General features: G+C 40.4%; 1 protein-coding gene across 5 annotated transcripts in view; it reads right to left on the bottom strand.

Moving 5' to 3' along the window:
• Window positions 1-23,986, bottom strand: part of ANKRD44 (ankyrin repeat domain 44) — a 284,102-nt gene that overhangs the window by 24,736 nt on the left and 235,380 nt on the right. For all 5 annotated transcript variants that reach the window (XM_032480127.1, XM_032480128.1, XM_032480129.1 and 2 more), the window contains exons 17-18: window positions 11,566-11,637; window positions 3,016-3,217 (exon numbers count right to left, since the gene is read on the bottom strand). In XM_032480127.1, the coding sequence (XP_032336018.1) occupies window positions 3,016-3,217; window positions 11,566-11,637 (274 nt within the window). The remainder of the gene's footprint in view (window positions 1-3,015; window positions 3,218-11,565; window positions 11,638-23,986) is intronic.

Genomic DNA, 23,986 nt, shown 5'->3' with positions numbered 1-23,986 from the left:
GGCCTTGATGGGCTGGGGCAGAACACACAGACTAGCCCTGTGAGCACCAGGCAAGATACTTCGTTTAGAAACGGCATTGCCACACGGCACAGAAGCAAACCTCCAGGAATGGTAAGTACTTTCCTCCAGCTTTACAAAAGACACGGCTTTCCACTCAGGGAGTAGGATGTGAACAAATATGTTTAAAATTCCAAACGTGACCTTCTCTCCTCTCTGAACAATGAGAACACCACAAAATACATGGCATTAACCTCATATGGGCGCGAAGAGAGAAGGGAATAGATGCAGCGATGTTAGGCTGATAAAGGCTCTTCCAGGAGCTGCGTTTTACAGCCCTTTTTGACGCATGCCAGTCATGAGAATGCTAATTTAACAACGCCACGTTTTTCAGGGACAATACGTATTAGAATTAGCTCACATTCATTGACACCATTCAAATTAACTGCAGAATAACACCCAGATTTTGCAGACCATTGCATTCAGCTCATTCTCAGCAACATTCCATTTATGTATCTCAGGAGGGAATTCTGTGGAAATATTGTTGTGGCTGTTGTTTTGCTTTTGTTTTAAGTCACATTGTCCGTTACCACTGGTGAAACACACAAGGAGTTTAATGTATGCTTTAAAAGGAAGTAATTAGCAGAGGACTGCCAGCTAAATACCACAGGTGGTGGTATTTTATATACTCATGAAATGGAGGAAGCAGGGTACTTTTATAGATCCCTCTTTTTATATCAATTTGATATTCTTTCAATCTCATAATCATAATAGTTGTAAGAATTTTGATTTTTGCCTAAACAGAAAAATCACCTAACTTCATATCATTCACCCAGTATGCTGGAGAGCAAACCATTTGCTACAGTGGTGCTTTTTGGGGGCAGAGAGGCAAAGAGGTAGGTGGGGGTGAGTACAGTAGCTTTTCGAACTTAGCTAACAGTCCTCAGGTAAACATAATTTCTCTTTATTATAAAAGTGCAGCTACACTAGAATTCTCGTTAGCTTCCCACACACTACATTTTCCCCAATTGCCTTCTAGCAAAAAGATGCAAACATCTCCTTCAGCAGTGCCCTGCCAAGTCCAGCTTTGTCTCAGACAGGTTCAGCCTCTCCCTGACTACATGAGTGACAGCCATTTTTCCTGCTGCTCAAAAGCCACAACTGTCATTACAACTGTCTGTGCCAAAGCCTCTAAAATCCATCTTGACTCCTGCTCCTCACTCTACTCTCAGGATTTGAAACAAAGAAACTGGCCTCTCAAATGAGTTGGAAGAGATTCTGGAAAAGCAGATTCTCAAAGCACAGGCTAAAGCTTCTGCACAGCGGACATTTTGTGGAGAACAGAGTCAAATGACAGCCGGTGTCTTTTTTAAATGAATGACATGAGGGAAATCCAAAAGGAGCGAGTCTTCTTGACCAGGAGGGGGCTCCATTGGACCACAACCTATAGCACGGTGGCAAATGAGAAACGATTATTCTTCACTGTTGACCTGTTCACAAGGGCGATTTTCCACAATCAAAATAGGTCCTTTGTGATTGTCAGGAAGTACATGGTAACTAAAGCAGGATGCTTGCCTTAATAATAGGCAACTGATCTTCAGAAAGAAGAACTGAATGTAAACTTTACAATAATACCAAGAATGCCTAGAATACCAAACTTTATTATACTTATACATACCAAAAATACCAAAAAGACTAAATGTGATGGGAAAGAAGAATTAATAATTTAACCATGTCAACCACTGCTGACCTCATGGCTAAAATTTTTTCCAGGAACAATCATTTCCAGATAATTAGGCAACACCACATTTTTTTCAATCTCCATATCATTTTTCTTCAGTGGTTTGGAAATTCAAGGATGTAGATGAAAATACTTCCACAAGGTCTAACACTCCGAGAAAATGTTCCCAAGGACAAGAATCACAAAGTCTTCTGAAAAACTGTTTACTCCTTTGCTTCCTCAATACATCCATTATTTCACAGTGTAAGACAGTTATGTCTCTTTATAAGACAGTATCTACAGATAACATCCACCATTCTGATCAAGGCCGACAGTACTGAATTCCTGACCCCAAAGGAATTTATGCCTTAGCTGAGCTAGAGACTCTTCCAAGTTACCTTTACATCTGGGCAAATGTCTGGAAGTGTCTGGACACAGTTTTATTTTATGTATAACCCCAGAAGAGGCAAATTACTTACTTTTTGATAAATATATGCACTTTTTAAGGGTCTCTACTTTTATATCTGATGCATCAAGAATCAGAGAACAAGTTAAGAAGTATCATGTAGGCTGTTGGAATGACGCACAGATTAGATTGCTGCCTGAAAACTCCTTTCATGAAGTAGTCCTGAAACATCACTAATTCTGTACTTCAAAATGCTGTCTGATTTTGTTTCATGTGATCTAGGAAGATTACAATACCCTTTGCCTTTTCTAGAGAAATTTTTGTGATACCATTGCCAAAGGTTCTGAATTCTTTTTTGAGTTAAGAAGGCCAGAGGCAACACAGGATTTTCAGGGCAGAATTTACAGTATCATATTCCGTATGTACATGGATTCATATCATTATACATTTCTTCAAGTTCATAAAATGTACACGACCAGGAGTGGACCCCATCCATCAGACTTTGGATGATTTTGATGTCTCAATGCAGGTTCATCCATTGTAACAAATGGACCACTCTGGTGAGACATGTTGATAACAAGGGAGGCCATGCACATGTCGGGGACAGGGGTATGTGGGAAATCTTTGTACCTTCTTTTCAATTTTTCTGTGAACCTAAAACTGCTCTAAAAAAATAGTCTTTGAAGAAGGCCAGAGCCTCTCTGGCCAGAGACCACCAGTCATCTCCAAATGGGCAGTAAGCTAAAAGTATCCTGGAAGAGCGTAGGTATGTTTGATGCAGAAAGAAAGTAGATATTATAAAAATTGGGATGAAAGAAGATGCTCCATCCTTTTATTCAGACTTACAAGTGGGCCAGAAAACCAGGGTAACAAGAATCCTGACAAGACCTACCTGAGGCATGAAGCGGGGTTCTTCTGGTTACATTGTCCTTCACAAAGATGGACGCGCCCTGATTGATGAGTGCTTCCACACATTCTGTGTGCCCCTTAAAGGCAGCCAGATCCAGAGCAGTGCGGCCTTTCTCATCCCTGATGTCCAGGTCCACCAGCGACTGCAGGAGGACTTCCAAGGCCTGATGGTGCCCATTGTAAGCCTGCAACAAAGAAACCCATGACTCAAATGCTCACTCTGCCCAAGTCCCAAAACAATCCATGTGAGGGTGGAGTCTCCCAGGTCACAGATGGAGACCACTCCAAAGCACACATCAGGAAGATGCTTGGATGGTTATTGAAACAGGGAGAACCAGAGTTAGATTAGAAAATATAATGCCCAGACCTCACCGTTACATATGAATTTCTTCCTGTTCTTTCTCTTTGGTCCAATGATTTGCTCCAAAAGTACTAAATGTATTCATGTACTCTTATATTTATATCTATTGATCTAATAATCTAATACAGACTAGTAGCTGAATAAATGAATATATTCTGTTATCTCTCAGTTCAGTTCCAAACATATTGACATAATCAGAGTATTTTTTTCAGGAGACTTTTCTGTTAAACCTCGAGGAAAAAAGTCACTAAAAACACTGCGGACTTTGTCATTCAACTGTTACAGTCCAGCATTTTAATGTCAACCACGTGATCCTGGGTGAGTTTCCTAATTTCACTTAGAGTTTGTTTCCTCAACTATAAAATGAGAGGAGTAAAAGCTGCCTTCCAGGGAAGATAAGAAGATGTAAAATTACACTGGGTTTGCATAGTAACTTATACACAGCTGATGCTTCCTCTTCTCTCCTTTGTATCTTCCATTGATCATAATGAAAACAAAAACAATTATGGAAGTATATTCCACAGATCAGTGCCAAGTTCAGACCTATTGTGAGGTCCTATGCTATGTTAAAGTTAGGAGGCTTCATCCTACTAAAACACAAAACTAAAAGTCTGACAGGTAATTTTTACTAAGTCTATAATGTAAAAAAAAAATATATATATATATATATATATATATGCACACACAAGGCAAAGGACAATGAAAAGAAAGAAAGAAAACAGGTAAGGATATGGTGGAGGCGGGGGTTTGTGGAGGGAAGTAAAGAAGAAGACAGAGGAAAAGCACTGTCCCCAGTGTCTTCAGCAGCCAAAGTCCCCTGTAATGTCTCCTGCACTTTTTGTTTTTCCATCACAGCAATTATTCAGGGTACAACTTATTTGAAAAAAGGCTTGGCACAGACAAAAGACTAGTTTCCTTAATACTCAAAGAGCTTATAAAGATCATTTTAAAAACTAGGAAAATGTGTAAACGGCATGAAAAGGCAGCTCACAGAAAAATAAATATTAAAGGTCAATAAACATACCGCAAAAACATGTAAAATGTTAAAGTACTATTTCTCACTACCAAATGGCAATGATTGTGCTGCACGTCCAGTATTAAGACATAGTAACAAAAACAGTCTATGCTCTGTAGGTGGGAGGGTAGATTGGTGTGACATTTGTGGAATACGATTTGATAAAATCTATCAAAAAATTTAAAAAGTATCAAAGTTACAAATAATACATATAACAATGTTATAAAAAGCAAATAAATCCACATATCTATGTATATTTCTATATTCGTAGAAAATTTTAGAAGGATACAAAGGAAACTGTTAATGGTGGTTACCTCTAGGAATGGGAGGCAAAGTCATGAACGTATGGACTTATTCACCTTATCTTTCCAAAAATCATTTGAATTTTCCCCGAAGCATGTGTCAACAACAACAATACCAAAAACTAGATTAAAAGGAACTACAGGATTTAAGAGTACTGATAGGAATTGTTTTTAAAACTTTCTCATTACAGTTTTTAGTGAATGGCTATAGTTATTATGTTACATATTAAACATGTATATTATATATGTAGTATAATAACTCATATATAGATGAAGCCCAAATTTATATCCCAGTTCTAACTTCTTCTTTTACTTTGTAAGACTTGTATATTCAACTCCCTGTTGATATTTCCACTTGCATGGCTAATGTGCATCTCAAACTTAACATGCTCCAAACCAAGTTCTTAATTTCCCTCCCCAAATTTGCTCCATCCACAGCCTTTGCTAAATGGCACTTTTATTCTTCTAGTTGCTCAGGCCTCAAATTTTGGAGTCATCTTTATCTTCTTCCTCAAGCCCAGGGTTGTAGCCCTGTACAAGGGCTCTGGGACATTAAGGCAAGTGGGTGCTAAAAAATTGCTCCCCCACAATCCCTCCCCACCCCTCCCCACTGCCTTGCCACACCCTGGAACAGGGGTGTGTCTGCTGAGAGGAAGGGACACTTTCTGCTAACCACACAGAGGTGTGATCAGGTCCTCAGGCATCCGGCAGGAAATATCTATCCATATCCCCATTAAAATTCACACACATGTGCTGTGTGGCTAGTAGCAGCCCTCAATGCCATCATCATCTCTACTCTTTCTTTAAAATACACCCAGAATCTATCCAGTTCTCACTATACCATGTCCTCTGTTGCCCGGATTATGGCAAAAGCTTCCCTTCCCATCCTTGCCCCTCTACAAACTATTATTGAATAACCACCAGCTGAAATCTTTTAAAACCCAAGTTGAATATATCACTCCTTGATGAAAACTCATTGATAATTCCCTTCTTAATAATAAAATCCAAAACTTCCTGTAACCATTCAGGCTCTTGGGATCTGGCCTCCTTTGACCCTGATCATTGGCATGTTCCTTCAGTCACTCTGCTCCAACTACATTTGTCTCCCCATCCTCTGAGATTAAATAATGCATGTCCTGCTCTGAGCCACAGCATCTGTACTTTCTGTTCCCGTGCCTGGAAAGCTCTTTCCCCGACCAAAGAGCCACATGCCTTTCTTGGTAATTCTGCTTGAAACATCACCTTATCTGGAGGTTTCCCTGAGCCCATATAAAATAGCCCATCACAGTCTACCTCAACACACCAGACACTCTCCACCCCACTTCTCCTGCTTTATGTTATCTTCACAGCATTTATTATCACTTGATATCTGTTACATATCTACTGATGGTTTGTTATCTAAGATTGAAGGCACTCTATGTGTCTTGTTCACTGCTGTATCCTAGACTCGTGCATGGCACAGACACTCAACAATCATTTGCTGAATGAATGAATGAATATAATGACTTATTATCATTTATTAGTATTAGTGATAAGAATATATCTTTTTAAAATAGCAACTATTTACTGGGGGCACTGTGTTGAGCTCTAATCCTTGCAAACATCCCTTTTACAGATGAAAAAAACCAAAACAGGCAATGTTAACTAATTCACCCAAGATCACTTAGCTAGTAAGTGACAAAGTCAGGATTTGAAACCCAGAATCTGTGACCACTAGAATCTATGCTTTTAGGCAATGTCCTATAATTTTTCCCAGTAATTCCACTTAATTGACTTTCAAACAAAATCTTTTTGTGTCTATACATGTAACGGCTCAGAGAGCTGAATAACAAATATTGAATCAGAAACCTGGGATCGAAAGCCTTTGGCCTAACCGACATGCTGAAGCAACAGCTAAGTCCCTGAGCGCTCGCTGTGTGTCAGGCAGCACTGGGCACGCAGCAGCTGATTTACCTGTTACAGCAACCATGGCTTGGATGCTATTGTTATACTCATTCTACTGACAAGGACACAGAAGGGTAGAGATGCTACTCAGCCCTCCCCTGGTCACACAGCCTTACAGGGTGGAGCTGGAATTCAAAGGCAGATCAGCCAGACCCCAGAGCCCGAGCTGTGGGCTTCTTATGAGCGCCTCCGGAAAGTGAGCAACACGGCCATATGGTATATATTTCCTTAACTTTTTATTGTAAGAAGTATTTCAAACTTCTACAAAGAAGAGAGGATAGCATCATGAATTCCCAAATACCCATTGCCTAGTCCGAGTCATTATCAACCCACACCATCAGCGATTTTAAGCCAACTTGGGAGCACCTATCCTCCGGTAAAGGGCTGTGAGAACAGGCACACCTACATCGGAGGGTAAGTCAGTCTATCTCCCTTGATGCTGGGCTTGAGTCTGTGGCTCATTGGGACTTGATTTTGCATAAGACCTATTCTCATTTTAAGTTGTAATGGTAGTGACTGATTCAGCTTGTGTAGCAATCCTGACTTTACACCAAAGGAAGTGAGTCCACGTAGGTAAAACTGGTACTAGGTGCTATTTGCAAATGCTAGTTCCTTCAGTGTCTGTTACCATGATGACAAAGACTGAAAACATTTGTAATTTCTGTCACTTTGACTTAGCCTAGGAAAATAGAATCAGTAACTTATAAACTGCATGGAGATCTGCAAAACACAATGGAGAACATATTTAGATTTAATAAAGAGGAGACACAGGGGAAGAGAAAAGTATGCAGGAAGGAAATGGATGTGGAGGAACCAGCACCGTTCAGAACAGCAGAATCATATCACAGGGCACTTAAAGTTAGGTGCAGCCTTAAGAACTTACCTCCTATAAAAGACCCCCTTGCACTTTCTGCTTTAATTCTCCATTATCATGTGTTAAAGTGAAAGAAGCTTAATGTTAAAATAAAACGGAGTGAACCCGGCTGGCAATTAGGAAAGCTTCAGAATTCCAATCAATACTTTCTTCTATATCAAGCACCTGAACATTCTCTTAAAGACAGAATGACTGAAAGGCCAGATCTATGTATAGAATTTCTCTTGTTTCTTCCTTTCGTCTAGCTTGCAGCTTTTGAATTTAAGTATGCAAAAGCATTATTGTACAGAATTGAAGACAGAAAACTATGTATACTAAACTTCTAAAGCTATTTAAGGGGAATAATAAAGGTAACTTTGGTAACACAAGAACTTTCACATACGTTCACACTTCAGAGCTTAACCCTAAAAACAAACGACCACATAATATGGAATTCTATTCCACGGTTAAATGCATGACTCTGTCTTCAGGCAGTTATATGGTTCTTAGACTCAATGAAATAAAGGAAAGATTTAAACTCTCCAAAAGACACTCAAGTAGTCAGGAAAACAGACCTTTCTCATGTCAGCAGTACATGATGAAAATTGTCCTATTTTTCTTTCTGTTCCCATCCTAAATCAGGTGGTTAGTAGGTAATTCCCACAAATGATTTCTAACATAACTCAGGGAGGAAGTAATCGCACAAAAGAACAAAGATACTGGCTCAAAAAACACAAAATATTTTTGACTTTCAGTAGACAACCTGGTTTAAGTCTTCACTAGAGGTAGCAATCAAACATTTCAAATTTGCTTTACAAAATACTTGTAAAAACCTCATTAAGAAACTTAAATACTTCTTACACATAATTAATTTCTTTGAACTTTATAGATTGGAACTGAGGGCAGTGAGGAGAAAGAATCTGGGATCTCCAAAGAATCCATGAAACAATGGGACCATCTGGAAACCTCAACAGCTGGAGCCCTGCATTTGCACAGCCTTGTTTCTTGGTTTAATTTTTTCAAGTGGATGAAATGCCCACGAAATTCACTGGGCTGATAACCCTGGAGACTTGAATCATTCAGCCAGGAAATAGTAACTCAAGGCAGGCCGGGTTTCTGGCGGGCAGTCAAGATTTGAGGGCATCTGGCCTTCTTTCATTATAGAATGCTTCCAAAGAAGAAAGGATGTGTCTTGGGTTTTTATTAAGTTAACTGCTACAGAGGCCCCTGGAGAGGTGATGGGCATACTTGTGGGGTTCTTGGAGCAAATAAGATTTTTTTTTTAAGGTTAGCATTTAGAGGGAAAGAATAAGAGAGTTTTAGGATTAACGCTCTGCTATTACCCTGGTCAGAGGCATCATCATCCTCTCCTGCCTGGTTGTCTTGCTTCTGTTTTTGCTCCCTGGCAATTTAAACTCAACACAGAAGCTAAAGTGATCCTTTTAAATCAAAAATCACATCATATCATCTGTCTCCTCAAAACCCTCCAAATGGTTTCCTACTTTGCTCAGAGAAAAAGTCAAAGTACCCACTGGAGTCTGAGGCCCTCCCCTGACTCCTCGCCCCTCCACAACATGTGGGACCTCGCCCCCCACAGACTCCCCTCACACTCTCTCCAGCCACGGTGGCCTCCTTCTATTCTGGGAACACGCCAAGCAGGCTCTTACCCCAGGGACTCTGCACTTCTGCCCGGAACACTCTTCTATCAGAGACCAAATGGTAGTTGTTCAAGTCTCTGTTCTAATGAGAGATGCTGTGCTGTGGGAAATGGCGCCCCGTCTGCCACCTCGATGCTCTCTTGCTCACTGATCCCTTTTGTAGCACACACGGCACTTTTTACCATCCGCCATGTTGTGTATCTACTTGCTATGGTCTCTCCTAGACTGGACACTCTGTGGGGACAGGAGCTGGCTTTTGTTTCCCGCAGTCTCTCCAGCTCCTGGAACAGGGCTTAGCACATGCACAGTCAGTATAGCTCAAAGGAAAGAATGGTGTTAATGTTACTGAGAATGAGAATGAAGCTAGCTGATTGCACGTAAGTGCCAGGCATGGCACTTCACATGTATTAACTCATGTCATCCCCACAGTGGTCCGAAGACAGACAGAGGTACTGCTATTCTCCCCGTAGTGTGCGCGGGGAAACGGAGACACAAGAGGTTAGGTACTTGGCCAAGATCGTACAACAAATAGTCAAATAAATTAACAAAGTGGAAAGGGTTTCGGGATCCTTATCTAACTCACTCCTTTTAGTTTACAGATGGAAAATCATGTCCGAGTGAGTCGCTAATGAGAGGACTGGTGGCTCCTCTGTGTTTCCTTCCTGGGCCCCTGCCAGGGGCAGAGCGACCAAAGGCCACTCTCTCCAGTGATACCACACCCTGTGTCTTGACGCGACCAGGAATCTGTAATGCTCAGCAGAGCACCTGGCAGAGTAAGCATTCAACAGTGATTTTTTGGGGAAAAAAAAAAGAATGAAAGATGATAGAATTTTTGGAAGCTAAGGAAGTCTCCTCTCAGATTACTAGCAGGCTTGGCAATGCAATCAACCCCACTTTCAAAGGGCATGAGATTTCCATCGAGATAAGCTTTCAAAGAGGCCTCTCTAGGGGCAGCTAGTGCTGCTTGTGAACTCTTGGCTTTCAGGTAACTTCCCAGGCACAGCAGAGAGCTGGGCAGAGATTCTTGAGAGCAACCTGTCCTAAGCATGGTACACCTGTACTAAGGTGTGAAGTTTTATACACTCTCCATCCACCTTTTCTACTCTAAGCCCAAGCCTGGAAGAAAGACTAATGGACATTTCTGCCTAATTTCACTGGACTCACCGTGTGTGTGTGTGTGTGTGTGTGTGTGTGTGTGTGTATGTGTGTGTAGTGGATGTGTTGGTAGATGTGGCAGAGGGTGGTCAGGGGGATGTCAGCAGAAGTGTTGATGAGGATATGGGGAGACTGGCGATGAAGAGATCAGTTCATCCCAATCCATATGGGATGGTCTCATCCCTTCTTACCTTGCCTGAATGCTTATGCAAACTCATTAATAAAACACTCCTCTCTGCTCTTCAAAATCTCCACCCCAATTTTTCATTAGAACAAAACTATAGAACTGCTTATGTGTGGATGGTACTAAGCGAAATGTCGTAACAGTTAAACATAGAGACTCAGGCCCTGCTTACTCTTCCCAGCATCCAGCCTCTGCGTTCACCCAAAACACCACCTTTGTGGCCCTGGACGGAGGCCTCACAACGCAGCAGCACCTGGCGCAGGTAAGCTGGCAGTTGCTGGGTGTGGCTGCCAATCAGAGAGGTTCCCTGGGAACAGCTGCTGATTATCCACGGTTAGCAAGACACTATCTGAGGTTCAGCGGTGATGAGCTTCCCGGCTCAGTCATCCCCCCCGCCCCGAGAGAGTCTGGGGATCCTCACTCTGAGCTGTTGCATTTCTGTTCAGTTATCTGGATGTGGAAAGGAAGTTCCCTTCCCTCCTAGATCTTACCACCCAGTACAAGGATTAGAGTCTGACCCCTCCGAGACCCTGACTTCAAGCCCAGGCAGAAGGAGCAGCGTTGCAATTACACAGATGCTCATCTTGCTCGCACAGGCTGCGCTTAAACATCTCACAAGTCCTTAATTGTGGAATTCTGCAGGTGCAGTACTTGTTGTCTATACTCAAATCTCTAAAACCAAAAGAAAACATTTTCTCCGTTTATTGATTTAACTAATAGATAAGCATGATTTGAAAGACCGTTAGAACTGATAACAATTATAAGGCTCTGTGATAAGGGCTTTATGCATATTATCTCCTTTCCCTTGCCTTCCTTTTACAGATGGGGAAACCGAGGCTCAGACAGGGTAGGTAAGCAATGTGTCTGAGGTCACTGGTGGGTGAAGCTGGGACTGGAATTTGAGTCGGGCTTTCTCTCTGCAGCCTGCGCCTTTCCCCTGGTACTGTTTTCATTATGAGTTATTATTGCATTGCTACGCTTTCCTTTTAAGAGCAGCCTAGTTTTAGGAACACTTAGGTTCCTTCTGTCTCAGGGGAAGCTGCCTATAGCATCTCACTTACAGCTAAGTGCAGCGGACTCTTGGTAGCAACGGAATCTGATTCTTCAAAACCACCGTTGGTTCTTTCCAGAAGCTGTGGAGATGGAAAAAAAAAAAGCACGTGAGTACAATTTTGCAGGACTCCTACTTTATGGATACTAATGTTGACATAAATGAGAAAAGAAGCTTCAGAAACTTAAGAAATCATGCAACTTATGAGAAATATAAGAAAGCTGATATAGCATATCCAAAACAAATGTGCTAACTGAATATTTCAACTTCTAGATCATCTTAACATTTGCCAGTCAAAAAAGGTTTTGTACTTGAAAAGTCAGTTGCTCGGCCTGGCCTCACCAATCCAGAAAAATAACTCAGTAAATCCACCTCTCACCCAGCAGATAGTCATAAAGAAAAAATTACAATACTCAGGGCCTGTTCCATCATTAAACACACATTTACTGGAGACAGTGTTGAAAAAGACCTGTGGAGCTCCTGTTTTCATGGAGCTCATGTTCTAGAGAGGGAAAGCACAGACAAACAAATAAATATACAAATAAGAAAATCTCCGGTAGTGATACACGCTATGATGGAAATAAAGTAGGGTGATGTGCCGTGGAGTGCCTGGTAAGTTACTTGACAGCTGATGCCCAAGGGAGGCCTCTCTAAGGAGGTGACAATTAAAGCGAGACCTAAGCAAGAACAAGAATGAAGCCAAGCAAAGGTATGGTAGTAGGGAATTCTGGGAGGAGAGAGTAGTCAGTGCAAATGTATCCAGTGGGGACAAATGCGGTGGGTTCAAGGAGTGGGAAGGATAGTGTGACCATGGCATGATGTTGGTGAGGGTATCAGAAAAAAGACACTCTCATTGACTTTTGCTGGGAGAACAACTTGTTGAAACCTTTCTGGAAAATTTTGTGCATATCGTTGACCCTAGGAATTAATTTGCAAGAAATAATTATACAAGTGCACAAGGACATAGGTATAAAGAAATGTATTCATTCAACAAATACTTGATGAATGACTACCAGTGTGCCCAGACACTGTTACACGCACCGAGGATTCAGTAATAAATAACATATTTAAAAATCCATTTTCTTCTGGGAGGTAGGGCATGCAAAAAAAGAAAGAAGCTAGGTAGTTAATTAGAAAGCCGTAGGTGCTTTGGAGAAAAATGAAACAGAGAAGGAGAGTTTGGAAGGCTGGAGGAGAGGTCAGTTTGCAACATTAAACACAGAGATCAGGAAAGGTCTTACTGAGCAAATGATGACCAAGCACAGTCTTGAGGGTGCTGAGAGAGCCCTGTGGCCATCCGGGGGAAGAGCATTCCAAGCAGAGGGGCCAGTAATTGCCAAGTCCTTTAAGGATCAAGGTGCTTAAGAACATCAAGGAGGCTGGAGCAAGGTGAGCAAGAATGAGCATGACAGGAAGGGAGATGAGAGAGATGGTGGCAGTGGGGGTGGTAGTATCACAGGAGCCTTCTGGGTTGTTATAAGGAGTTTGACTTTTATCCTGAGTGAGATGGAATTTCACTGGAGTGCTTTGAGCAGAGCGGTGACATGTTCTAACTTTTAGACTCTAGCAGGGGACACAGAGTCCATTGAAGAGCTGGAGCAAAAGTCCAAGAGAGAAATAACAGTGGCACGGACCAGCGGGAAGCAGTAGGGATGGAGAATAGTGTTGGATTGTGGATATTTTTGGAGGCAGAATCAGCAGGATTTTGTGATGGGTTAAATGTGAATGTAAGAGAAAGAGAGAAGTAAAGGCTGACTCCCAGGGTTTTGTTGTAAGCAAATCAAAAGATGGAGGTTCCACAAACTGAAATGGGGGAATGAGTGAAATAGATGTTGGGGAAAAGCATTAGTTCGATTTGGGAAATATTAAGTTTGAGATGTTTTTTAAAGCATCTAAAAGTACACGTTAACCAGGAAACTGTTGTATACATGGGGTAGTCAGAGTATTGAAAGCCACAAGATTGGGCTTGACGGGACAAGCCAGGGAGTAAACAGAGAAGGGAAAGTGAATCCTGGGGCCTCCAACATAAAGAGTTGGAGAGATGAGGAGCAACCAGCAAGGAGATGCAGACCGAGCAGGTGAGCTACAAAGAACACCAGGAGAGCATGAGAGTCTGGAAACCAAGTGAAGAGTTCCAGTGAGAGAATGTGTAACCATGTCAAAGGTCCTGAAAGGCCAAGTAAAATGAGGCCCGAGACTTGCCCATTGGGTTTAGGAACTTGGAGGCTATTAATGACTCTGCTAAGAGCAGTTTATCAAGATGCTGTTCGTATGAGAAAACAGAAAACAAGTAAACAGCAGTAGGGATGGCTTAAATAAATTGTGGTGGTACCTATCACCCCTTCTGATAAACCATCCCTCTTTATATTGCCATTAAGTTCTTTGCATAGCAATGCAAAGGGACAAGAGCCCGACACCCAAAGCCTCGATATGTGGTAAACGTCGGGGTACTCAGCGGCCACCCCAGCCTCCAGACTGGTGGGCTTGGGCTGCCCTATGCTGTAGGGACCGGACGGCTCAAACCTACATTTCCTAGACTTCCTAGAACTAGGATTCCAGATGTGATTTAGGCTCTGCCAATTAGAGGCACTCCTCTGAAATTTCAAAGTCAGAAGTGAGCCGAGGAAATCTCTGATTTCTGACTGTGAGCAGAATCACACAGGCTTTTGTCTTTTAGCTTCCTGTGTACAGTTTACTAGATTAATGAGGGTAGAGATGCAATTCACAGGGATACAGGCATACTTTTTTTTTTTTTTTTTAAATCACTGTGGATCAGACGCTGTGTGGGCTAACAGTGGTGGCAGTGACAAGTCTGCCCCTGTCTGTCAGCTAGGGTGATGTGTCTACGGAGCTGCCATTCCAGAGGCCGCTTTCCTTTTTTTTTTTTTTCCTTTTAAATTGAAAATTGAAGTATAGTTGATTTACAGTGTTGTGTTAGTTTCTGGTATACAGCATAGTGATATATATATATATCTTTTCATATTCTTTTTCGTTATACGCCATTACAAAGTATTGACTATAGTTGCCTGTGCTACACAGTAGGACCATGTTACCTATTTTATATATAACACAGAGGCTGCTTTCTGATTCCCTGTCTCCCTGATCATGAGGAAGGGCACCACTCTGGCAGTCTGAGTTCATCAGTTTAGCCTTTTTTCTGGAGGATCAGCCTAGAGTTTCCTCTTCCAGACCTCCCAACAATATTGTAAACACCTGTTTTTAAAAAACCAAATGTTTTTCTGCTTAAAACAGCTAGCATGCTTTCCATTTCCTTCAAATTAACTGACTGATTCAAAGACTAATACAAAGTGTTATAGAAGTTTTCTTAATGGGGATGTTGAAATCACACCACTCAGTACACTAGAAAGCAGAACTTCCTAATACGCACTTTACCCATTTTTACCTATTTTTCTTCCTGAAATTTCCAAACTTGTCAAGTAGGAGAACACATTTTAAAGCCGTATGTGTGAAGTGATACCATTTTCATTAAAAAAAGATCTGTATTGATATGACTATATATGCAGAAAAAAGGACTAGAAGCATACACCCTAAAATGTTTAACATGGTAACCTAAAAGTGGGAATATAAATAATTTTAAAATTTTTATTTATTTAATTTTATTGAAGCATAGTTGATTTACAATGTTGTGTTAGTTTCCAGTGTACAGCAAACTGATAAAGTTATACATATATATATTCTTTTTTAGATGATTTTTATTTTCTTCTTTATATTTCTTGATTTCTTTTTTGCTGTGAATGTGTATTATTTTTATAACCAAAAAATGACTAGTTATTTCTGTTTGGAATAAAAGTGAGTAGCCTTCCTTTTCACGTAACAGAATGATGTCCACAGACCCCTAGGTAGGTCCGGAACTCCTTTCTGTTCAATGCATGTGAAAAAAAAAAGTTCGGATTCTCTGGTAGATCTAATAACAGTGCAAAATTTACCATCTAAAAGCACACAATTGCAAGTTTTCAAATAATACAATATAAAAAATTATATTGGAAGTATGAGATATTTTATGTTTGTTTTTATTAGTGTGAGAACAGAATTTGGAACTTCAACAGTCTAGGATACATTAGAATAATGAGAGTAAATTTCATTTTAACTTCAAAGCAAATAACTTTGAAACCAATCTGCTTTACATAATTGAAATAAAAGTAGCCTCAACTTCTTGAAAAGGCTAGAAAACAGCTGTTCTTTGCTTTGTTTTACAACATTATCACCTGCAAGACTTCCTGGAATTGACAGTGTGTCCAACTCCAAATCCTGTCCTTGAATGAACTTGTAATCAAAGGAACCCAGAATCATTTCCACCATTATCACAAACACGATGGACAGAGGCAAGAAGACAACATACTTTTTATAGTCACAAATTAGGTATGTTCCCAGAAGATTTATTGTAGAGTAAGATTTTTCCAGACATGCACTTTGATCATTCTCATTGCATGTGATGCTTTACTTCAACTATTCACTAAATGTTTGCTGAATGTCATCATCACTCTGCAGGACCCTGGGCTGGCACCAAGATTCAACTGTGCAGTGAGTAGACGTGGTCACTGACCTGAGAGAGCTTAGAGGCTGGGGGGAAACCCACAGAAGTTAACAGGTAACAAAAACAGTGAGGCAAGGGCTAGGATGCAGGATGTTCTGGGAACACAAAAGGTACCTGACATCACCCTAGGGGTCAGAGAAGACTCCTCTGTAAAGGAAGCTCTCACCTGAGACCTGGATGCTAAGAGTCAGCCAGGCAAAGAGGGAAGGGAACTTCCATGCAGAAGGAAGACTACGTGAGAGCAGTGAGTATAACAAATATGAAAAACTTTAAGTTCAGTATGACTAGATAGCATGTAGGGGTGAGGAAAAAATGAGGAGCCACGGGGCTGGAAACAGACAATAGAATAGATTAGGTATAGGGTGATCATACCATTACTGTCTCATCCAGGGCATTTTCGAGATTGATAATTGTGCCAGGATAAGAGATGTAAATCAGGACATCAAATCAGGATAATTATTCAGTCATTGAAGTGCTTTAAGCAGGGAAGAGGCATGATCATGATCAGATTACTGAGTTTTTTTTGTTTTTTTTTTCTTCATAAAATCCCTCTGGCTGCAGTGTGGAAAATGTAGTGGTGCTGGGGGTGGGGACTGCAACTCTAGAATCAGGGAGATCAGTTAGGGTATTTCCACTACAGGATTTCTAAACTTTGAATTCTTAATCTGGTGAGAACTGATGGTGGCCTGTACTGCAGAAGGGGCAGTGGGAATCAAAGGAAGTAGGTACATTCAGAAGTTTCATTCACTCTTTATTCATTCATTCAATAATTGTTGATTGAGTACTATGCTAGGCACTGAGATTTCCAGTCCTAAAATGGTCCCTACCCACATGAAGCTTAGAGTATAGAAAGTGTGATGGACACCATTCATCGACTGAATGACACAGGAAGGGGAAAGGGCAGAGTCAAGAAACGCACCCAGTTTTCTAGCCTCAGCAACAGGGTGAATGGCGACAACTTCTTCAAGATAAGAAACAAGAGAAGACACAGATCAGGGAAGGGAAAATGTGTTGAGTTTTGGTTTGAAGTGCTGCTGGGACATACAATGGAGATGTCTAGTGGATAGATGGATATAATGTTTGAGACTAAGAAGAGAGATCTGGGCTAGAGTGATGGATTTGGGAATCATCAGCAATGGCTGATACACGAAGCCCTCACTGTGGATGAGATCACTAGGGAGGATGTGTAGTGAGAGGATGTAAGCCTCAGGAATCCCAGTATTTAGAGTTTGGAAGAGGAAGAGAGTCTGCAAAATGGGCTCTGAGGAGGCTACAGAGAGGCAGGAGGAAACCCAGGAGAGTGAGATGATGGTGATGGTGGTGGTGGTGGCAGCTGCGGCAGTGGTGGAGGCAGTAATTAGCATGACATGAAAATGGTGGTGGTGAAGTGATGATGATGAAGATGCTCACTGATGACAAGCAAAAATCACTCAGCATTTATTATGAGCTAAGCATTCCACTAAGGGTCTTACATTGATCACTTCAATCTATGCTCAAGTAATCCATTAAGTTCACACAGCCTTTAAAAACAGATCAGGGCACTGAACCCAATTCTAACTCAAAACCCATGTTATTTACCCCACATAACAATGCCCTCCTATCAACTAATAAGCTGAAAGTTTTCTCTGATATATCAAAAAAAGGAGCAGGGATGAGGGTAGGAAACAGAAGAGTGTGTGTCAGTGTGTGAGTGTGTGTGTGTGTGTGTGTGTGTGTGTGTGTATTTTAAGTATGTGGGTCTTTTTGTGTTTCTAACTTCAATAATTCCCTTTGATCTTGGAGATTTTCCTCTTCGTTTCCTAAGGAGTGGTAAGTACTCATCTTAGTTACACGGCAATCACAGGGGACGCTAATTGGAATTTAGCTCCTCTACATCTGCTTCTTCCTCTAGTGATTTTTCTCTGTTAGTTACAAAGGCAATGTGAAAAAAATGGGGAGAAAAACAATTTTTTGAATTGAAGTAGTCAGTTTACAATGCTGTGCCAATTTATGGTATGCAGCATAATGTTTCAGTCATATATATACAGGCATATGTTCATATTCTTTTTCATTATAGGTGACTACAAGATATTGAATATAGTTCCCTGTGCTATACAGTATAAATGTGTTGTTTATCTATTTTATATATAGGTAGTTAGTATCTGCAAATCCCGAACTCCCAATTTATCCCTTCCTTACCTCCTTTCCCCCCGGTTACTATAAGTTTGTTTTCTGTGTCTCTGAATCTGTTTCTGTCTTGTAAATAAGTTCATTTGTGTCTTTTTTTAAGAGTCTACATGTAAGTGATATCATACGGTATTTTTCTTTCTCTTTTTGGCTTACTTCATTTAAAATGATGATCTCCAGGTCCATCCATGTTACTGCAAATGACATTATTTTATTCTTTTTTATGGCTGAGTAGTATTTCATTGTATAAATATACCACAACTTTTTTATCCAGTCATCTGTTGATGGCATTTAGGTTGTTTCCATGTCTTGGCTATTGTAAATAGTGCTGCTGTGAACATTGGCGTACACATATCTTTCTGAATTAGAGTTCTCTCCAGATATACGCCCAGGAGTGGGATTGCTGGATCATATGGTAAGTCTATTTTTAGTTTTTTGAGGTATCTCCATACTGTTTTCCATAATGCAGCACCAAACTGCATTCCTACCAACAGTGTAGGAGGGTCCCCGGGGAGAAAAGCAATTTGCAAGTCATTCAAAACTGACATTTATGTTTAGACTTAAGTTTTCTTCCTAATTTAAAATTGATTCTAAACATATCAAATCCAAGGGATGTGGCAGATACACAGCAATGTTCAGAGACTCTACTCTGCATAAATGTCTCAGGGGAGGAATGTGGGGGCTGGAGAGAGACAGAGAGCTCCCACCATGACTCATTATACAAACTCATACTTCAGCCTGTGGTTTGCAATGTAACTGGAAAATAACATTGTTCTATAGAGATCACCCTCAACCTACCATGTCAAAAGCAGAAATGGAATGGCTCTTTTGAAACACAGTTATAGCTAAGACTACATGCCAAAGGAGCAGCATCATAAAAAGCAATGAGTTCTGCACATAAAACTTGTAGTTATAAATCAAAGAATATAACTTTATATGTATAATACAAAGCAAACTAGTTATAATTTTCTTTCTTTTAAGACTATTTCCACTTAATATATCCTCAGGCTTATTATCAACATTTACACAATCCACGTGTTCACATGCCCATTTTCACGCTGAATTACACTCATAAATCCAATGTACATGTCCAATATGTCACCGTAGATTTCTACTGGCACAATAAAAAATTTACACTCATTCCAAGGATGGACTTGGTCCTTGGCCTAAATAATCTATCAAAATGGATGACTTAATAAAGCCTTTATCAGGACTACTTAATCTTACTGCTTGTCATTCTCTAAAATCCCAGGATTGCTCCTTTTCTTGTGATTCTCAGGATTGATGAATCATTTATGAAGCTTGTGTGTAGGGTCAGCACTGCCTGACCCCACCTTTTCTCCCCCAGGCTCCTCAGACCACCTTGCTTTTGCCAAGACTCTCATGGCTGAAAAAACCAGAAGGTTTGGGAATTTAAGCCACTTCTAACCCCTAACCAAGAAGTAAAGATGGGCACCTAAAGTGAAAATTGAGAGAAAGAAGCTAGGATGAGAGCAAGCAGACTTTTCAAACATCTTATTTGTGAACCATGAACTCTGATTTAACTGGGGAGTGACTGGGATGCTTTACAATTTGGGGTGGGGGGCTGCTGAGAAAACTACTGTATTTGAGATTATAACAATCCACAGGACATGTTCTGAATCTGGAGGGTGTTTCCATGGGACTGGATGGCCCACACAAAGAACATCTCAACATCTTGGATTTAAAAACAGCAGCAGTGATAGACAGCCAAGTTTAAGCCTCTTTCTTTGCAAAATGAATCCATGATAACAAAATCAAGAATAAATATAGTAAGCCAACTGGCCGCTGGGTTGACAAAACAGTAATCTTATCCAAAATTGTGAGGAAACACATAAATATTACACTTGGGCTGGAAATCCAAGCTTTCTAAGTAGTATAGCTTGTGACTGGCTATTTGAAAACATGGCAGGAAAACATTCAGGGATCTCAAGAGTGCTCAAGCTGAACTAAACCCAGTTTCTAAATGTGCTATTAGAGAAAACAGAAAGCAAGCATGGCTCAGACTGTAAAAATAGACACGGGTAGCCAGTGGGGCTGGGAAGTGCCCCTCTCTCTTGTTGGTTCTGGTTAGACTCGGACTGCATAACTAGGGACAGGAGGAGCTAAGAAACCCATCAGAAAATATCCATGAGGCCCATGTAAAGGAGGTGCTTTGAGGAAAGTTTTCAAAAATGGATTTATTTATCTTTTATAGCAGTGAGGACTGAGGGGACATTTATGAGTCCTCAAGTCTGTAAAGGCCTGGAAACAGGCCCCTGGAAAGTTGGCATCTCTGTCCGAAATTCTATTTCACATTCCACTTGTCTGTGCTTGAGAATGAAGTGCTATTTGGGCAACCTCGAGGCCACTCCTACGTCAGCTGTGCTGTGACCTGGCCCTGGCTCCATCCTGAAGAGGGGGCTGGTCTGCAGAAGTTTCAGACCACCTAGCCTGTGTCAATACACTCTATTCAGAGGATCCCAGGGGCCCAGGATAGAACACAGGGGACCCCACAGATCTTTCAGCCTCAGAATTAATATGATGTTCCAGGCCATTATAGACCTCAGTGGACCCCAGGCCTTTGGGCTCAGCCCAAAATAAACCAGCTTCTTCATGACAGCACATCAGTAACAGCAGTGACTATCAGTTTCTCAGGATTCTGCTCACACCCCTTCGCAGCTATTAGAAAAAGCCATGTTGCTTGAAATTGTTATTAACAACAATTACTGGAAACTCAGTGGTTTCTAGAAATGTATGCATCTAATCTAATTTCTGCCTCCTTCACTCAGTTCCATCAGTAAGGAACCATTAACTTGCTATACTCCTGTAAGTCAAGGTCTCCGGAACTTCAAAAAGAGATAACACAAATTAAGGAGCTGCTACTAGAAGCTTAGCTAGATTAAGTTTCCATTGCTTCTTGGAGCAGCTTTTGATTACTCTCCTTATCTCCTCCCTCCAGTGTGTATTCAGTTCCTGGTGATTTCCTTACCAATTAAAAGGCAGAAGAGCCTGGAGTATGTGTAAGGAAGGCTAATGAAACCTGCTGTGAAGATAAAGCCAAATGCTAGACATAAATGCCTGGTGTTCAAAAACTATCTTGCAAGAGCCTTAAAAATGTTCATACACTTGGGCCCATAAACCTTCTCCAAACTCTATCCTGAGAAAGTTTTAAGCCCAAAGCCACTGAATAGTGAAATAGTGTAAATAACCTAAATAGTAGAAGAATGTCTAAGTTATAACTGATCCAATAATGGAAACTTATTTGGCTTAAAAAATGTTTACAAAGAGTTTTTAATAGCATTGAGAAAGGATTATGTCATAGTATTTTATGTTAAAAAATCAATGCACAAAATTGCATATTACCAAATATTATAAAATTTATATGTAAAAAGATAAAATTATGTGAGAAGGAGACTGGAAGGAAACAAACCAAGAGGGTAATCGTAACTGCTTTGTAGTGGAGGGACTTTGGGTGTTTGATTTCTTCTGTCCACTTTTATTCATATTCTAAACTTTCTCCAACAAATATAGATTACTCTAAGGGGGTCGATGTTTTCATGACCATGACTGGTGTATCTTTATTAAAATAATAGTACCATTCTGGCCAGTACTACTGCTGGCTGAGTGTATCCCTTCATGGCCATTAAACTGCAAATTCCTTAGGGGCAAGGACTACCTATATGCCATGTGATAGCCATCCAAGAAATGTTTATTGAGTTTAATTTAAATCTGGTAAGTGAAGGAGAGAGCATTAGTGGAATTAATTACAGGGTGATTACATATTTGCTTGTCTGTTTTGACACTGCAGAACTATCAAACCCATTACTGGTATCTTATATTTTGAATGAATTTTTTTCCCTTTATAAAAACAAGTTGAATAGCATACTCATCACTACATGTAAGAAATCAATCAACCATTGAAACAAATAAACAAACAAACTTGACCTTTCATAGAACATGATCTTGTAACTGAAAAATGCTCTAGGCTAAGTGTGTCTTTCTAAACCACAATGTCAGTTTGCTGTTACCAGGCAGTGGTCTAACTCATCCTGAGGTTACCCTCTGTTCTTCTATCATAAGGAAGACGACTAACATCAAATTAAATTTTGATATGACTGATGGACCAAAACTATGAAGAAGGGAAGATACTAGTACAAGAATTCCGAACACATTTTCTGTTTGTAAATACCTAAATCAGTCTAGAGAAAGCCAGATAATGTGCTTTCTAAATAATGAAACAGTAGGATTCTTTTCAGCTTGCCATAGGCATTCCAGATAAGGAAGGATATTAAGATTAACTCATAAGAAATGTCACTCTTTTTAGGGCTAAGATATCATGGTTCCTGAAAACACAAGGACTTTACCCAAGGTTGAAGCCAAAACTGATTATGGAGGGAACAAGGGTTTTAACTAACCGAAGGAGCTGCAAAAGAATCATTGCAGAAGCCATCCCAAATGTGAAAAAAAAAAAGATCAAAACGCTCCCTTGTCATTTTGAAGGTTCCACGGTAGCTTTGGATTTAAATGACTTAACTAATGCTCAAAATTCCTAAATTCATCTTTTCCCAAGCAGAATAAAAATGTGAAATGAGTATATCTGGGTTAAGCAAAATCAGAAGGCATAGCTCACCTTAATAAAGAACCTGTTCTTTTGGTGCCATAGTTTCCTATAACTGACTCTGGTTTGTGGGGGCAGTAAGCCAAAAGAGGGAAGTAATGTTGAAGTCTTGGAGACAGGATAGAAAAGAGAGATAGCTGAAGAGGGTCCCTATGAAAATCTCTGAGGGAACAGCCACCAGCAAATTCCAGAAGCACCAACCTCAGAGAAAGTGTATGCCGTGGTTGCTGATATTAGCAAAATATGCCTTGGGGGCATCCTTAACATATCTGCAAGGGACGTGATAATGAGTGCAGGAAATCCTCTTGAATCTGGCAATAATTATTGCAAGGAATTTTCTGTACAACAAAAAAACTTGGGCTATTCCCTTGATGTTCACAGTAATTAGCCTAGACCATTTCTACTACCTCCTGAACTTTGCAGAGTAATTCAAAAGTAAGTTCCCCCTTCTATATCAGCAGCGAGTCCAACATATTAGTGTATTCAATCAGTGAAAAAGTCACCTGATTCTCTTTTACACTCTTTTTCTCTTTGGATGCCAGCATTACGTGTGTGTTGTGATGATGGTGGGGTGTGTGTGTGTGTGTGAAGGGGCAGCTGGGAGGAAGACAAAAGCAAAAGGTCTGTGTTAATCAACCATCACTGTACATACGTAACATGAATTTAGGAAAAAGAGTAAGAGGGGTAAACATCAAGAGGTACTTGATAGATTCCTCTTGTTAAGAAAAATGATCCAAAACTTATAAAAAAAGCCAAGAGGATAATTTCATATCCTTTCAAAATCATATTGAGGCATTGTTTTAACAGGTCCACCCAAGGATTAGTTTTTTGTAAAATGTTAATTAAGGGCTCAGTCTCTGCAAAGTTATATGGTACCAGCAACCAAGGTAACTTGTAGATCTGTTTCCAGCAGAAATGCACATTATTTCTGTGTGGTAGAAAAGAAAACTCCAGAAATTTTAGCTTATTGCTCTTTGGGATATTAATCATTTTTGTATCTAATCTAGTAATCTTATTCTAATGTTATTTTAATAAACTGTCTATAAATGCTCTGTTCCTCAAATGCTCCTTGAATAAGCTTTAGCATTTGAC

Source organism: Camelus ferus, chromosome 5 (assembly GCF_009834535.1).
Source record: "Camelus ferus isolate YT-003-E chromosome 5, BCGSAC_Cfer_1.0, whole genome shotgun sequence".
Lineage (NCBI taxonomy): Eukaryota > Metazoa > Chordata > Mammalia > Artiodactyla > Camelidae > Camelus > Camelus ferus.
Note: the sequence above shows the minus strand (reverse complement) of the source record. Positions and strands in the feature narration are given on the sequence as shown.